General features: G+C 42.7%; 1 protein-coding gene across 1 annotated transcript in view; it reads right to left on the bottom strand.

Moving 5' to 3' along the window:
* Window positions 1-1371: 1371 nt before the first annotated feature.
* The window catches only part of LOC140917759 (synaptotagmin-like protein 2), a 69335-nt gene continuing 52115 nt past the window's right edge, over window positions 1372-18591 (bottom strand). Inside the window, exons 13-17 of the mRNA XM_073361243.1 lie at window positions 17640-17801; window positions 17022-17100; window positions 15886-15985; window positions 10606-10811; window positions 1372-6299 (exon numbers count right to left, since the gene is read on the bottom strand). Coding sequence (XP_073217344.1) covers window positions 6154-6299; window positions 10606-10811; window positions 15886-15985; window positions 17022-17100; window positions 17640-17801 — 693 coding nt within the window. The 3' untranslated portion in view covers window positions 1372-6153. The remainder of the gene's footprint in view (window positions 6300-10605; window positions 10812-15885; window positions 15986-17021; window positions 17101-17639; window positions 17802-18591) is intronic.

Here is an 18591-nt window from a genome sequence, read left to right as displayed (position 1 = left end):
GTTGGTTTAGCATGGTTTGGTTTTGATCAAGGCATGCTGGCTAGTCCTTATAACCTTATTATCCTCTAGGTGCTTAGGAATTGGTTGTTCAATAATTTGCTCCAGTATCTTTTCCTGGTATTGAAGTTAGGCTTACTGGTCTATGATTTCCTGGGTTCTCTTTGTTCCCCTTTTTAAAGGTAAGTACTTCGTTTGCCCTTCTCCAATCCTCTGGCACTCCCCAAGAGTTCTCAAAGATAATTGCTAATGGTGCCAAGATTGCTTCAGTTAATTCCTTAAGTATCCTAGGATGAATTTCATCACGCAAGGGCCCTGAGGCCTGATGCTTTCTAGACATATAAGAGCACATCATGCAGGAGCCCAGACCACATCTAGATGCAATCTCTATTTCATAAATGGTTCCATCATTCAGTAAGATTTTGCCTTCTTGGTACTTTTGAAGCAGGAATCGTTCACATGTTGGGCCTGATCTCACACCACTTTTATGCTGGTATAAACGTCAGTGGAGCTACTTGCCATAAGATCCAGAATCAGGCTCACTGTTAGAACCCTGTATCTGAACATTGGCAGGAAAACCAAACATGACTAAGATACCAAAATGTAAATAAATAGGGGAGAAGTTAGTAACTAAGGGTGTGGCTACACTTGCAGATGTAGAGCGCTGTGTGTTAAACCCACCTTCGGAGCGCGCAGTAGGGAAAGCACTGCAGTTTGGCCACACTGACAGCTGACAGCACACTAGGGCGGCCACATTTGCGGCACTTGCAGCGGCTTTGGGAGGGGTGCATTATGGGCAGCTATCCCAGCATGCAAGTGACTGCAATGTGCTTTTCAAATGGGGGGTGGAGTGTGACAGAGAGTGTGTTGTGTGTATGTGGGGGGAGAGAGAGTGGGTTTTTGGGGTGCTGAGTGTGTGTCAGCATGCTGTCTTGTAAGTTCAGACCCCCTTTCTCTCCCCATTCACTCAAAGCGAACAGTAAATGTTTGCTTTTTCTTGGAGCTGATAAGCAGCCGGCTTCTCCAAAACTGAGCTTTGAAAGGGCATTTCCGCATTCCTGTAGCCGATTTCACAACAATGACAAGAGTGGCCACTTGAGTTGAGGGGATTATGGGATGTTTCCAGAGGCTGATCAGAGCGCAGTAAAGCACCACCTCGTTCACACTGGCGCCGCGGCGCTCCAGCTGGGGCACAGCGAACGTTATTCCACTCGCCGAAGTGGAGTACCAGCAGCGCTGTAGTCGCGGAGTCAGAGTGCTCTACGTACCTTGCCAGTGTGGACTGGGAGTGAGCTAGTGCACCCGGGGCTCCTTTATTGCGCTGTAACTCGCAAGTGTAGCCAAGCCCTAAGAACAATTACACTGAATATACACTTATCAGAAACTGAAGTGTGGTTTATTGATTTTGTTTCTTACACACAGGTCAGTTTTACAAATTCCTTTTGGTTTATTTAACCAGCTCACAAAATACAGTATTTCTTCTTTAAGAACATCTTATTACATAGATTTATGTTGTTGGGTGGACACCCGCTTGGGCCCAGAGGGGTTTAAGATAGCCCTGGGAGAGGGCTGGGGCAGGGGAAGAGCTGGGCTGATTGGCAGAGCAGCCGCAGCTGCGGGCCACGCCCCAAACAGACCCAGCAGGCCTTATAAAAGCCAGGGAAGCCAGGAACGGAAGAACACTCTCTCTCTAGCTCTGAGAGGGAGGGACCTGGCTGTAGAGACTGGAATAGAGGACCTAGTTAGGAGCAGGGCTGGGGAAAGGCCAAGGGAGCTATAGAGCTGTGGCCTAGGAAAGCCCCAGGCTGCAGGCCTGGGAAGGCCTATTAGGTTTGGGGGTTGCGGGGCAGCCACGGGTAGGCAGAGGCAGTGGGTCCAAACCCAACCTTGCCTGTGATGAGTGGCTCATACTGCAGTATGCCCCAGGACACAGGGGCTATCTGGTGACTGGCAGGAGCCTATGACTGATGTGAGGTAGGGATAGTGAGTGGGGGGTTCCCCTGGGAGGGGGAGACCCAGAACTGTGGGATACTGTCAGGAAGCAGCACCCAGTGAAAGGGGCACTGGGGTTCTGGGAGGGACACAGGAGCCAGCAGCAAGGGGAGACACCAGCCTGAAGAGGGCACTCTGGAGGCTGGTGAGCTAATTTCCTCAGATGACCAGCAGGAGGTGCTGCCGGTGAGTCTGCGTCCCGTGACGGGGGGTAGGGGGGTCTACTAATATTTCTCTCTGCAGCTTATGAGTTTCACAATAAGATCAGTTTTGCTTTTCTCTCTGTCTTGGTCAAGAGTAGAGCTGGACAAACACTTCATAATAGATACTTTACTTCACCAATGTTGACTTTTCCAAGTACAGACAGTGAACCCTGGATACTCTTCAAGATTACCAACATTAATTTGGTGAATAATTTGTTCATGAGCTGTTTGTTCCAAGTAGTTGGTTAACAATCTGAGCAGGTCTGATTAGACACAGGTCACATGGTATGCTTCTGTTTCCTGACTGGAGGAGCAGAGCTTCTTACAAGCTGGCTTCTTATACACATCCTGCTACTGGTGAATTAGAAATTTGCTTTTTGAGCAAAACACTCCTGCTTGTAAATTCACTTGCAAGATATCTGCAAAAAGCAGATATGAAAGGGGCATGAGCACAAGGAAAGCACATGCACTCATGAGTGCAGAAGAATGGTCATGGGAAGCTTTTCCCTGCAGAATTTGCCCAGCTCTACTCACGCTAACTTTTTCCATTTAAAAAAAGGCCAGATCCTGTAACCCAGGTAGGCCTACTCCGGACAATAGGATTACTTGTGTCCCACCAGTAACTGGTGGCTGCAGGATCTAGCCCTAAGGACAATAATTTTGGTTTCAGCTGCATACAAAGACATAGAATCATAGACTATCAGAGTTGGAAGGGACCTCAGGAGGTCATCTAGTCCAACCCTCTGCTCAAAGCAGGACCAATCTGCAATTTTTGCCCCAATCTCTAAATGGCCCCCTCAAAGATTGAACTCGCAACCCTGGGTTTAGCAGGCCAATGCTCAACCACTAAGCTGTCCCTCCCCTCCAAGACATACCTGACTTCAACAAAGTTGCATGTTTATATCCAGGGGAGTTATGGACCTAAATATATTTACTATATATAGGAAAAGCCCTGTCTCGTGAAGGGAGTTTGTTTAGTCCATCATACAAAAATAATAAATACAATAGAATTCTTTTGGTATGTTATTTCCAAATTAATCTGCAGCACATGTTAACATGGACCTGTGCTATAGCAGCCTATAACATTTAGATACTTTTACCTCTTGCAGGTAGCATTCACAGACTACAAATGTCAATGTAAGACACATACCAAAGGCCATTAACTTTATTTGCTACAGGTTCCTCCACTCCTATGTATGACACTGACATGTGACAAAGTGCCTTGCATTTTTGCAGATAAAGTGCTTTTTCTGTTAAGTGAAGCAGATATGACCTCCTACATAACACGTGACTATGCTACCACTTTATTATGCTTGGCAGTGTAATCTTTTACTCTGATGCACTAATAAATACTAAAAGCTTCTGAAATTAATCAGGGCTTAATTTACCAAAAAAACCCACCAAAAACCAATGCAACCTTAAAAGAAAAATATCCAGATCACAATACCTTGGGCCAAACTTCGACACCAGGGATGAACTTTGCCCTGTAACGATGATTATTTAACTTTGTTGGCACCATATTAGGAAATAACTGAATCTTAGGTGTGGCGCTAATGCTAATATGAAATAAATACTTGAACTTTTCAAATTACTTTTTGTGTGTGTAAACAGCAGTTTTGGCACATTCACCACAAATGTACAGACACTGTAAATCACTGAAAGGAAAAAATAGATATGTATTTGCATTATGGCCCAAAATGTTGATACCCATTATTCACAATAAATAGCACTTCACTCCACAGATAGTAGTCCCACTGACTGGGACTCAGAGTAAGGTACTATTCAAATAGTAAGAGCATCAGAATCTGCTCCTATGTAAGCAGAACATCAGTATGTTATAGGCCAGATTTTCATACCCGTCCTCCGGTTTAGTAGCACCTTAGCCAAGGAGTAATCATCTCAACTTTGATGGCACTATCCATGGAGTAATGCTTTACTCCATGTAAAAGTATCTGAATCAAGTCTCAAAACTTCATTGAAACCAACAACTTTAGTAGCCTTAAGATTTTAAATTAAGCAAATGCCACTATGGGGCCAATCTAGCTCCTTTGTCTCACACTTCAGAGACAGTCAATGGGATAATTTGTGTGAGCGAAGTGAACCAGATTGGGACTCAGACAATGTGTATCTCCATTTGATCTTGTTTTCCTATGGGCTATTTCTTAGTGCTTCAACACTACAGTTGGCCAACATTTTTCTAACACTGGTCAAAAAATGATTGTTTTACTAAAATGAATTTTTTAATGAAAAAGCTACCAACATCAACTTAACTTTTCAGGGTTTGTGAAAGTGTCTATCACTTACACTTTTTTTTGGTAAGCTGACCGTCTGTGGTAATCTAAGACGGGTGTTTTGGTAAACAAATTTAAAAAAGGAAATTAAGAGCCACAAAAAAAAATCCTTTTTGAACTCTTCAAAAAGGAAAACAAACTTCAAATGTTTTCATGATTCCCCCCACATTTCTCAACAAGCTCTACTCAGCCTTGCAAATTGCTTTTAAAGGTCAGATATCTAGAGAAGAAATTTCGTCAAGAGTAACCATTCTAGACTAGGCAAGTAGGATTCTTTTTAGTGCGGCATTGCCTCTAACTTACAGGATATCTATGTATAGATGGCTACTCAGACCATGCTAATGATAGGTATAAGGAGATCATTTGGTATCTGAGGGAAATCATTCTATTTAATCAGAACATGTACATTTAAAGAGGAAATTACAAAGCTGCATTTAAAATGGTTGCAAAATCTCTACTGATGTGCACTGGATAGATGCAAAATCCCCAAAAGCTATTATTTAATGAAAACTCCAACATAGATCACAACTTGTTGACATCAGTTGAGAGAAAGGAAGATCAAAGTAGTAGCCAGAGATACAAGGAGCAGTGGGAGATTTCGCCAGCTCTTTTTACTATGTAACTTGTTTGTACATACTGAACCAAAGTAAGGTCATGGAATACTTACCTTTCCCATCAGTTCCAAAAATCTCTCTCCTTTCCTCGTTTTGTGGCTGCAGTTTTGACCTCTCAATACACATCAGGCTGACACACAGACTGCTTGCTACATATAATTTCATACTTAATGTTTTATATACACAAGGCATTTGAAAGAACTGATTTGGCCCAGCAGTGATTTAATCATATTTTGTATTTGGCTGAGTGCAATCTAATTTATATTCCACTGCAGTTTCAGTTTAAGTAAGTGACTTGCCCAAGGTCACAGAGGAAGTTTGTGGCAAGGTTGGGAATAGAACCTTTATCTACTGAGTCCTGGGCTGGTACATTACCTGCAAGACCATCATTCTTCACTTCCGAATAAAAGTAGTATGGAATTAAATTTGTTGAATTCTTCTTGGATATCTTAGTCCTGTTGCTACGTTGTCTGCTCCAAACAGTCCTCTTTCTGCAGGTTCACCTTGGATCTCAAAGCAATCTAAAGTGTGTTTTTTTGTTTTTCCCCCTGAGTCACAGTCACATTATCAGTGACAGATGGCAAGGTCCCATTTTGAGATGCTTTCAATGCTGCATCCAGTATGAAGTGTACCACTTGAAAGGGAATATGGATAATGCTAAGCTGCAGCTTTATTACAACTGTCTCACTGCACAGAAAAACAGCACAAAATCCAGTAACAAAATAAACCCTGTATTAAAAAAAATATTTACACTTCTTCCCTGCCAATGTACTGAGACTCTAATGAAATCTAAGAGTATATAAATGATTAACAAAAGTAACCAATGTGTTTTCTTGGCTTTTTGCTAAAATCAAGCATAGCATCAGTTTAGCATCTTTTAAGTCCTCTACTGGGAGATTAACACCACTTAGCACCTGCCATCTTTAAAGCACAATGCAATCATTATCTAATTAACCAGACACCTGGGCAGGTAGGGGAGGGGCTTCATTCCCTGCTCATGAGGAGCTTCCCAATTCTAATGAATATGCTCATACTTCTAATTGTACAACAGAAGTTTCATTTCAGTTTCCTCCTCCCTGCCAGTGAGCGCAGCGGCAGTGATCCTTCAATCCATTCATTGGAGGCTGACATCATTTCCTGCCAAAAGGCCACTTCCTCCTGCGTGGAGTCCATCCAGTCTACAGAGATACCGTAGCTAGTGCCTTAGAAAGAACAAGGACATGATCATAGCAAGAGCTGCAGAAGAGGTTTCTACTAAATTCTTGCATGTAATCTAGTCCTTCATTTTATGTTTGTATTTAATATACATTAAAATAAATGTAGCATGTATTAAATGTACTGGTGTATTTGATATTTTTTGCTAGCTATTCCTTAAATAATAAAAAGGAATGGCCTAATGGGTAAAAATATATTGGCCAGAATTTGTCTGGATTGATTTTTAAAGCAGTACTAGACTTTTGAGGATTATTTGTAGGTTTAGCATTTTAAAATAAGTATTAAAGCCATAATTTTCTTTTGCATTGCAATTTAATTTTCCTGTTCAAAATGTTGTGTAAAATGTTTATATATAAATAATATACAACCCCCCGCAAAACAAACTCAAAAGTGCCAAAAAGCTCTAACGTGCCCCTATTAAAGCATTTAAAAAAAGGCAAATTAACAACTCTAAAAATAAAACAAGCATCTATCAATAAAAACCAAGCATAAAATAACTCCCTAAAAATTAATAAAAAAACCCAAGCACTCCAATTTATTACAGCATAACAATGCAAAACTCATTGGTCCCAATTTAAAAATTATATGAACAAAGTGCCTTGCCATAAAACTTCGGGTTTGTCCTGCCAAGACTTCTCCAAAGCATCATGTTGCAACCTACAAAACCTGGCTCCTTCCTACCATGGATTAAAATAGTGGCCAGCTAGGTTGATTACAAGTCTAAACCAATAACTATAACAAACTAGCAAACAGTATGTGTATATGTAATTAAATGCATATGCTAATTGTATCTTCAATAAATGCAGTGTACCCCTCCCCACCCCACCCCCCCAAAAAAAATCCCATGAGCTTCTTATAAGCATAATACAAGTGCAAAAAAAGTTAATAGAGGTAAATGTGAAGCCTTAGCTGGAATACAGTGTCCAGTTCTTGGTGCCATACTTTGAGAGAGATGTGGGCAAACTGGAGAGAGGGCAACAAAAGTGATAAGATGTTAAGAAAACCTGACCTCTGAGGAAAGGTTTAAAAAAGCTTGGTATGTTTAGTCCTGAGACAAGCCTCAGAGGGGACCTGATTAACAGTCTTCAAATATGTCACGCTGTTTATAAAGAGGATGGTGAACAATTATTCTCCAGGTCCACTGAAGGTAGGACATGATGGAATGGGCTTAATCTGCAGCAAGGGAGATTTAGGTTAGATAATAAGAAAAATTTTCTAACTATAAAGATAGGTAAGTACTGGAATAGGTTATCAAGGGAGACTGGAGTCCTTGTCACTAGAGGTTTTTAAAAAAAGTTAGACATATGACTGTCAGGGATGGTCTAAACATACTTGGTCCTGCCTCAGCATGAGGGTGCGGTTGAAATGGACTAGATGGCCTCTTGAGAGCCCTTTCAGTCCTATATTCTATAACACTGCCAACCAGATCATATTAGCAACAATGAAGCCTGAATGTGATATTTTTATATCTCGTTTATTAGCTGCTTGGAGCTGCTATTTCACAGTTGGGAACTTCATAATTCTCTTGGTGACATGTTAAGAGACAGAAAACAGAGGGTGTGCTGGCAAGTCCCACACTGTTAAGTACGTCTGAGAGGAAGATCTTTTCAACTGCTACAAATGTTTTCCAAACAACCCCTGGGGACTGTTCATCCTGTATTATAACCCATTGAGACTTCCTCTGCCTCTTCCCTCTCAGCAAGGCCTCCTGTAACAATTTCCTGGTCTAATCATAAATGAATGCAGTTTAGATTTGAGTTATACTTGTTGCACTTAGACAGTTTCATGTAGAAAAATACAATCTGCCAAGGCCTAAATGTAGGACATGCTGCAAGCTAACTCACAATGAGCACCATCAGAAAAAGGCATAGAACAGATTTCAGCAGAATGGAATTCATTTCTTTAGTGTCAATGTTGATTATAATCTCTGCATTAGGAGGCACCATTGTTTAAGTCAACTATTTGTATTAAAGGCAGGAGGACTGGGATAAGGGGAGAGTGTGCTTATAAAATATGCAGATGACACCAAGCTGTGAGGAGCCATACACACTTTGGAGAACAGGATTGGAATTCAAAATGACCTTGACAGATTAGAAAAATCTGTCTGAAATCAACAGGATAAAGTCAATAGAGACAAGTGTAAAATACTTCACTTAGGAAGGAACCCCCTGCAAACAAATGCACAATTAAAAAATGGGGACTAACTGCTAGCTGGCTGTGCTGCTGAAAAAGGATCTGGGGATCACAAACTGAATAGGAGTCAACAGTGTGACAAAGCTGCAAAAAAGGCTCATGTCATTCTAGGGCCTATGAACAGGAGTGATATATGTAAGATACAGGCAACTCTACTTGGCACTGGCAAGGCCTCAGCTGGAGTACAGAGCCCAGTTCAGGGCACCACACTTCAGGAAAGATGGGGGGTTGGACAGAATCCAGAAGAAAGCAACAAAAATGATAATAGGTTAGAAAACCTGACCTATGAGGAAAGATTAAAAACATCTGGGCATATTTAGTCTTGAGAAAAGATGGAGGGGGTGACCTGATCAGAGTTTTCAAAACATGTGAAGGGCTGTTATACAGAAGACAGTGATCAGTTATTCTCCATGTCCATTGAAGGGAGGACAAGAAGTAATGGGCTTAATCTGCAACAAGGGATATTTGTTGGATATGGGTGGGGGGGAAACCTAACAGTATGGGCAGTTAAGCTCTAATACGCACTTCCAAGGGAGGCTGTAGAATCCCCAACACTGGAAGTTTTTTAGAATCTGTTGGACAAACACCTGTCAGGGATGGTCTAGATCAACTTGGTCCTGCCTCAGAGCAGGAGGCTGGACTGATGGCTCTCAAGGTCCCTTCCAGCCATTCATGTCTAAGATTCTGTGAAGATCCCCCCCCCCCCCCGAAAAGGAGCAGGGGGAAGTAAGACTGGAACAGAAGCAAAGAGGCAACAAAGGATGACTATCCAAGTGAAGGGCATCGAAGCAGTGTGTCAGAAAACACAATTTCTAATGGACATCCATATAGAAATCTTGGTACAGAAACTCTGACATCATCTATATCTCACCCTGTGGGTATCTGGTCTATTTAGGAGCCCCACTGGCAGAATATATCCGCATATCCCTGACCGTAAGGGTCATAATCCTGCTGAAATAACACACTTGAAGTTGGGCACATGTGTAAATGCTTGCCTGAATTGGGACCTTAGACAGTAAACTTTGACTGTCTCTTAATATGTCTATACAGCACCAAGCAAAATGGGGTGCCAATCTCAATGGGGGATTGTGGGCACTTCTGTGATCAAAATAAATTTAACAATATTTATGTCCAGCAGACTATACTTTTCCATTTTGTGCTTTATTTCTAGCTACCATAATCTCAGAACTGACTGTGCACCATGAGTACCCAGTATGCGTCCAACGCCATTGTAAGGTATTCATTATTGGTCTGTCTTGTAAATTTCAATATATTGTTTCAGAGGGAGTTACCCGGTAGTGCTGATGCACATTAAGAAAAAGGACTTGTGTAAGCACTATTCAGTCAATGAAGAAGTGCTGTACTTTATTTGGGGGAGCGGTTGCAAACAGAAGGAGCGTTTCCTCTCTTTCTCAAACTAGAGCCAGTTCTTGGGGTGGAGTTGCTTCCTAGGATCCAGGTATTTGTGCAGACCTCCTAACAGTCCCAGGTTTTGCAAGACTGTCCTGCTTTCACCTATAAAACCCCCTGTCCTGGTTGAAATGGCTCTTGGCTTGCAGGGCTGGCTGGGCTTGACTCCCTGCTCCAGGCATTGCAACCTGCTTCTCCTCTTCCTGTGCTCTCTAATGTGCTCCTTGCTCTGAGACCATGTATGCCTCCCCATGGGCCTTTCCTGGCCCCTGTCCGAGCCTGGCACATGCTCAGAATGTCGGAGCGGATCCCAGCCAGCCCCTCACGACAGGAGTTGCTGCATCAGGGTGAGTGCAGGATGAGCTCTCTCTGCAACTCTCCCACTCTCTGGGGGCAGGTCCAGCCCACTTTAGCCCATGAGAACATTGGGAGGGATATTGGTGTTTGGGCTGAGATTCCTGAAAGAAGGGTTTGCCAGCATGCCATTTGTGACCGCCTCTGACCTAGGACTGGTGTGTGCATGTAAATCCAACTTACACTTGGAATACACCCACACTCCTTGTCACTGACATCTCCTCCAACATGAAGCAGACCTGGAAGGCCCCATCATGTTCTATGTGGCGACAATATTGAACAAAATTTAGTTTAAAGAAAAAAAAATTCTCCTGACTCAAATAAGGATCCAATTACCTGTCCCAAGGCCCAGCCTGATCCCTCCGAGGAAGTGATTGGTTAGTTTTTCATGATCCCACACAGTCAGCTCAACACAGGCATCTTTCAGATCTTCTGTGTGGAACCCATCATACACAATAGTGTGATTAAAAACAGGGTTTGAGTCTCTTTTAATAACTCTGGTCTTCTGGTAACTCTTCTTACTGGTGTCTGGAAGCACATAGCTTAGAGAGGAGAAAAAAAATCATCATGCAATGCAGAGTTAAACAATTTTTAAAACTATTTTCTGGTTTTGTTTTTTGGAAAGGATGGATCTGAACCAAATTTCTGGGTCCACAGACTCCTCAATTGTGAGCTTAGGGGAAATTTGGTCTCAATTTAACAACTAGTCTCTAGAGACATTAGAATAGTCAAAAGATTTAAATGAAAGATTTTTTGTCATAAGATTCCATCTTAAAAGTGAAAGTTTTCATGAAGAGTTTTCTCTATTTTAAAATTTGATGGTTTTGGCAAAGATTTGGTGAGCATTTATAAAAATTATTCATTTTCAGTTTATATTTATAAAAATAAATTTGATTTTTTAAAATAAACAATGTCTTGAATGGACATTAGCACAAGAACCCAATTACTGTGATACTTAACAATAATCCAGTACCAATCCTAATAATAGTTCTGGACTACATCTCAGCACAAATTCTAAACAAGACTGAAAGTCCTACAGGATCCAACCCTAACACAAACCCAAAGATTCCTACAAGAAATACACCCAAAGGTAGCATTGGTACAATTATTGACCTTAACCCAAAACGAACACCTACTGGTCCCAACCCTACACCTAGCATGGTGAAACGTACCATGGTTAGAGGTTGGCCACAGCCCTACCCTACCCATTGGCCACAGCCCTACCCTAGGTTGGGCCCTGTTCTAGCCACAACCCTAGATCACAGATCTCTTCCAGTCCCAATCCTAATGGCTCTAATCCAAACCCCAGCCTGGAAAGCTCTACCGATCCAAACCCTAACCATATCCCGGAGAGCCCAACCAGCCCCAAACTCTAATCCTAGCCTGGCAAGCCCTACCAGCTCCAAACCTAGGCCAGCAAGCCCTACTAGCTCCAACTCTGGCCCAGTGAGTCATACAGTCCCCACCCCTGGCCTTAGACTAGCAAGACCTACCAGCCCCAACCGTAATGTGAGCCTAGGGCCCTCTGCTGGCCCCAACCCTAACCTGAGCCTAGGGAATCCTACTGGCTGCAAACCTCAACCTATGCTGGGGTGATTAGGGCTAGCCAGGCCAGGGTTTGTGTTGCAGTCAGTCAAAGGCCCCACCCCTAATCCTAGCCCAGGGCCTTGTATTAATTTAGATGGAACATATGGGCCCAAAGGGTCAAAGGTGTTAAGGACCTTGTCATTGTCCAACATTAAAGAAGGTTTGGGATAGAGAAACCTCAGCCTGCTTAGTATCACGGCAAACACCTTTACAAATCTTTTAATACCATGTATTAAAGATACAGAAAAGAAGGAAAAACAGATAATGCAATTGAAATGTAAAGTATTAAACAAGGCTTTCATTTTAACACCATCCCTTGTTCCCTTTCCCTTTTGCTAGAGAGATTTTTAGAAGGATTATCCCTCTTAGTATCTTAGATAGTAACTGTCCTTTTTGGGGAAGAGAGAAGAAGTTAGTAGAGTTGGGCTGGAATGGTCATTGCTGTTATTAAAGTCTGATCCTGTTTCCTAGAAGAAAAAACAAGATGAATGCAAAAAGAGGAGAAACCAAAAAACACCAAAGATAGAAAATGTAGCTTCTGTTTCCGGCATTGATTCTTGCAACCTCACAGCCGGAAAAAACACAGGCACAGCACACAGTCTTACCAGCAACTTTGAGACTGGCAAACTTATACCAGCATCAAGCTGGTTAGGGCACTGCTTTTAGCAGCTTCATTCTGCTCACAGGCTTACAGAAGTGTTGCAAAATATACAATCTTAGCTGACTAAGCCAGACTCTTACCAGACAGAAGGAAAAAGGAGAGGGATAGGAATGAGAACAAAGATGGGGAAGGAAAAGAATAGAAAAAAGGGGGACAAAGTCTCACATCCCAGTTGGTATTCAGGATTTAGCTGAAGCCAGCAAAGGTGGGATGTCATTTTTCTCCCTCTCTGACCTAGTCTGGTCAGGACATCTCTTAGGATTAGAATAAAGAAGGTCGGGGGTCCCTGGAAATGGTGAGAGTGGCAGGCATGATGGTGAAGTTCACTCCAGTAACCAATTTTTCCTTCCAAAAAAATCTTTCTTTAAGGATCCCCCCACCCCCAACAGAATAGCCCATCCTTTCACTATTTTGTCCACCAATTAGGCCTAATTTCTGACACATCAATTTTGATTTTCAGCCTCACATGGTCTTGTTTACCAGGCATGATTTTAACACAGTCCTTGAGTTATATCAGTACACCTTTTTGTTTGGAGCAGTTCAATCGGTCTGTCTTCCTTTTGCAACTTTCCCCATCAACATTTGTTGTTGCAGGTTATTGTGACACTTCAAGAACTTTCACTCATTGTGAGCTCAGCTGTGAACAATTAGCATAAATCTGTAGGCCCAACTGTCGCAACAGCCCTCTGACAGCCCTAACCCTAACCTTAGCTCTAACCCTGGGGCCCTCTGCCAGCCCCAAACCTAACTGGAGGCAGGCAAGCCCACAGATCCCAACCTTAAACCAAGCCTGAGCCCTCTGTCACCTATCCTCTGGGGCCCTCTGCTGGCTCCACCTCTAACCCTAGTCCTGGAGCCATTGCCTGCCCCATTCCTAATCCTTATCATAGCCCAGGGCCCTTTTCTGGACTAATTGTAGCTGGGCGAGCCCTGCAAGTCCTAACCTTAACCCTAGCCTGAGGCCCTCTGCTGGCCCCATTGCTGACCCTCAAATCTATCCCTTTCCTGAACTTTAACGCCCATTTGGGGATCATATCCTTACCATTCCATCAGCTCTCCCTTCAACCATTCAAAAGTCATTATTTAAGCTCAAAAAATTGTGACATTGGACTTAAATTCATGAAATTTAAAAAAATATATATTTGGTTTTTTTCTATTTGTCATCTTGTTTGGGATTTTAACGTTCATGTGTTCACACTTGTCTCCCCAACAAGCAGGCTAAAAATCTTTCATTAAGAAAAAAGCAAGGTAAAATTCTGTGTAATCGCTTTTATTCAGGAGCTAGGGCTCTATAGAAAACATTTAAAATTGTGTGTTTTGGCAGCACTCCAACCCACATCAGCTCAAACACTTGCCCCAGAGTCCCTTAACGGCAACTCACATCCACATCCAAGGTGCCCTACCCACCATGAACCTAGGGGACCAACCCCTAGTTGAATGACACTTATGATTTCAAACCTTAAATCTAGTCTGTGGTCCTCAACCAGCCCTATCCCTAACTCTACTGTCTACAGTACCCCATACCTTACTTGAAGGCCACTTACAGGCTCCAACCTTAAACATAGTTCAGAGACAGAAATCCTATACGACAACATTAACCTCTCCACACTCAAACCATAGCTTGAGCCCCCCAGTTTTGCCCTTACCCAGGGTCTTGAATTAGGCCCCAAGTCAAACCCAACCCAGCAACCACCACCAGTTCCCATGGTAACCATTCACCCATAACACTAATCCTGGGTACCTAACAGCTCCAGGCCTAACCCTAGTCCAGAGAACTCTACAGGCCCCAATTCTCACCCTATAGCTCAAGGCCAGCACTGGTCACAACACATTTAACTACTACCCTGGCTACTCCAACTTGTTCCAATTGTAACCCTGGCCTAAGGACCACTATCAGCCCTAACTCCAACCTTACCTGGGGCCCACTACATGTCCCAACACTCACCTATCCCTGGGCTACAACTGGCCCCAACTGTAACCCTAGCCCATAGACTTGTCAGAACAGTCTGAAGGGAAATGTTGAGAAATGCTCTTTTTCCCATAAAACAGATAAAATTTGAAAAGCCGACAATATTTTGGACATATTTAATAGATCTGTAGATTGTTAAGCTCAGAGGGGACCACTGTGATTATCTAGTCTAACCATCTGTGTAATACAGGCCAGAGAACTTCCCTATATTAGTTTCTGTTTCAAGTCCCACAGTTGTGTTTGAAATGGAGCATTCTTTTAGAAAAACATCTCATCTTAATTTAAAAATTGCCAATGGCATAGAACCCACCACAATCTTTGGTAAGTTGTTCCAATGGTTAGTTACCTTCACTGTTAAAAATTGCAATTTATTTCTAGTCTAAATTTGTCTATCTTATTACAGACTGAAAAGCCCTCTATTATCAAATTTCTGTTCCCCATAGAAGTACTTCTAATCTGTAATCAAGTCACCACTTAACCTTCTGTTTATTAAGCTAAATAGATTGAGCTCCTTGAATCTTTCACAATAAGGCAGGTTTTCTAATCCTTTAATCAGGGCTCTTCTCTGAACTCTCCCCAATTTTTCAACATCCTTCTTAAAATGTAGACACCAGAACTGATGCAGTATCCCAGTAGAGATTACACCAGTGCCAAATACAGAGGTAAATATAGCCTCTCTACTCTGACTCTACACTCTCTTGTTTATACATCCAAGGATCACATTAGCCCTTTTGGCCACAAAACTGCACTGGGAGCTCATGTTCTGCTGACTATCCAACATGATCCCTCCCCCCCCCGAGAAAACACAACACTTCACTCTTCCCCATCTCAGCTGCCTTTATAAACTTGAACACGTTTTGCTGACACCAAGACTGAAACTATGGTTCTGTACTTTACATGCTTATGTGATGATTAGAGTGGTGCAGCCATGCTGTTTATGTATATCAATCTTTCACACAAAAAGGAGCATACAAAGACAAGCCTCCCTTACCTCCGTGTGTGTGTCTGCGTGTGTGCACTTTGATACACAAAATTCTCAATTTCGCCTGAACGCACAAGGTCAGACCCAGAGGCCCTCCCTCCATTTTTACTCAATCCTCACTTAGGCAAAACTCCCATTGATTTCAGTGGGAATTTTGCCAGAGTAGGGACTTCTGGATATGCTCTATGGTGAACAACAAAAGGCAATTCACTCCAGATGATCCTAGAGAACAGAGCACTGCACCTAAGATAGTGTGCAGCTATTTATAAGTGCAAAGAACTGATGCACTGCTAGGTATGACCGTTAGAAGAAAACACGCCTCCAAAAAGACGTCTCCAGGAAGGTGTGTGTGTGAGCCCTGCATCTAAACTAAGATCTTCCCCACTTGTGTATATGGGAAAAAGCTCATACAATTACCATTTCACAAAGGAGTCAATTCCAGAAGGGCGCAACTGTGGGAGGTCCTTGCTGTCTTTGACCCAGATATGAACTTCCCCAGATGAAGGATTCTTTGGACCTGCCATTTCAGAAAATAGAACGGTTTTCAATCAAGTCCTAATAGTAGTCAGCAAGCAGAGGAGCAGCTTCCTTCACTAAAGTGTGAAGGGATGGATCCAGGGCCCAACTCTGCCCCCTACTTCCCACAACACAGAACAGCTAGATACCAGTTCTGCTGGTGTGCAGCCGCTTATCAGCTTGTTAGTCCCAATGAAACACTCCTACTAGAGACATTAAAACAGCACTTCCTCTCACGGGCCAACAGAAGGTGCTACACCCCCAGAAAAGCCATTTTATCAGGACAGTCTGGCTGTGTAGCAGCTTGGGAGGTGGAGACAGTATGTGCTCACAGCCAGAGGCAGAGGCACTGGCAGGACTGAAAAGCTCTCTGCAGCATGGAAGAGAGAGGAGACACCTGATCTGCATTATTGAGGGGAGATAGCAAAGAGTACAAGGGTATGTTCTATCCTCTTTTCTGCTCATTTCATCCTAAATCTGCTGTTGTCCTAGTGCTCACCCACACCGCTTCTTCCCACTTCAGAGAAAGATTTCCTTTGGACCTTATCAGAGGTCCAAGCAGACTGTAGTCCCCTGGCTAATGAACGTTTCCTTTTGTTACAGAGCCCCTGTACAATGTTTCAGTCTGCAAGCGCCCCTCTCCTGGGAGTTCATCTCCACCCAAAACTAACACAGAAGGATTTCCGTTCCCTTTCCCTCCATAACACCCCACGTTGCAGCGACCAGCCCCCATGGTAGAGGAGGTCTAAACTGGGCTCCATTCAGAGCTTGCCAGCACGGCTGTCTTAAAACTGTGGGCAGAGTGCACTGATGAGTGAGACCAAGGCTCCTGTCTAACCCGGAGCTGAGCACAAACCATACACAACCTGCATACTGAAGTACACAGCACCTGCGGCTCTTCATTCACGCAAATCACAAAGACCATCTCTTGCTCTAATGAGATTATCCTTTAATCATGCCTGAAATAGACTGGGTTGCAAGCTGCATGCCCTGTAGGCACGGCAATATTTCTTCTTAATGTATAAAATATATTTTACCTAAGCTTCCTGGTGGGACGTATTTAATAGACAGATTCATCACGCCTCGATGATCCACACCATTAAAGGCAGAGAGGGTCTGAAAAAGAAAGATCCAAGATGTGCTAATACAAGTGCATGTTTAGCCTAAAATACACTGCAGCATTTAAGAGCAGTCGGGATGTTCGTACAGATAGTCCTAGGTATTCATGGCTGGGGCAGTCTGTTCTCAGGGGAGGGCTCTTCACTCTGAGGCTTTGCTTCCTCACTTGGAGTGTGAGAACCCAAAGGCCCAAAATTGGTTTGTGATTTTATTAAACCACTTTGAGACACACTAAAGGGGTTTGATTTTTCAGAGGGCAGGTGTTCATCACTTTCTGAAAATCAGGTCTCTTGAAAGGGATCTCAAACTGGGCATCTCAACATGGCGGCACCAACAAATCCATTGTCACTTGATATCCAAGTTATCTGACTGTCAGGGTGTGTTGCAATGCCTAGTTATAGAAGAGGCTGTAGCCTTGAGATGTTCCAATAACTTTCTCCTCCATGCAGTATATGAAGAAAACAGAGAAATGGAATGACACTTTTTGCTTGGTCATAATTAACAAATTAGTAGGATACCAGCTGAGACATACTTACCCGTGGCTTCAGCATGTACCAGTTGAGTTTCTTGTTGCTCCAATCCCAGCTAGCTAGGTCTATTTCTATCTCTCCCAAGAAGCTGTTACGTCCTAGTGGGTCATTGTGCCACACGGAAAGATTTAATTTTTGGATCAGCAACACCATTTTCTCTATTTTATACTAGAGAGGAGAAAAAGAGGGTTGGACTGCTCAAAATATTTTGCTTTTGTCTGAATGTTAAATATAATTTTAAGATAGACCTAGTTTTTTATCATTGCAAACGCAAAGTAATAACCTGTCTCAGTCCAGCCCAAAGAAAGAAAGAATCTATAGAAAACAATCCAAAAGACACCCGCTCAATGCTTATTTCAAAGGACTGGGCCCCCTTCTTTGGAAAATTATAAATCCCATGTCAGCCTAGCTTTATGCTGCTTCATACTTGATTCAGATATTGCTAATGCCTTTTTCTGGGAGTACGGAAACAATGACTTCTGTTTTTATAAGGACGCCCCAATACATTTACAAGAATTATTATACAGCATTTTTTATTTTAATTAATCCTTCAAGCGCTCATCAGTAAGATCATAGTGGTGAATGCCACATATTCCTACGTTATGAATGGTAGCCAGTGCAGGGTAGAGGAAATACATAGCTCAGGCACAGCCTGGTCATAGGGGCTCTCAGAACTCATTAAAACTCCCTCTTCCAATCCCAGTATTGCCAACCCTAAACATTCAAAAATCATGAGTCAGCCCTCCCAATAAATATAAGATTAGCTTTAAAAGCCATGAGATTTGTAGAGAGAATATACATTTGGGGGTCTTTTTATTGGCCCTCTGCTTTTATATTTTCAAATTTTCCTTCGCAACCAGCTAGAGTTTTTTGCCTTTCAGAGAAAGCAGAGATTCTCATGTTATCACAGGCCTCTAGCACCTGTGGCTTTAAGAAACCCACCAAATTATCATGAGTC

The sequence above is a fragment of the Lepidochelys kempii genome, chromosome 9 (genome assembly GCF_965140265.1).
Source record: "Lepidochelys kempii isolate rLepKem1 chromosome 9, rLepKem1.hap2, whole genome shotgun sequence".
Taxonomy (NCBI): Eukaryota; Metazoa; Chordata; order Testudines; family Cheloniidae; genus Lepidochelys; species Lepidochelys kempii.
This window is presented reverse-complemented; position numbering and strand designations above follow the sequence as displayed.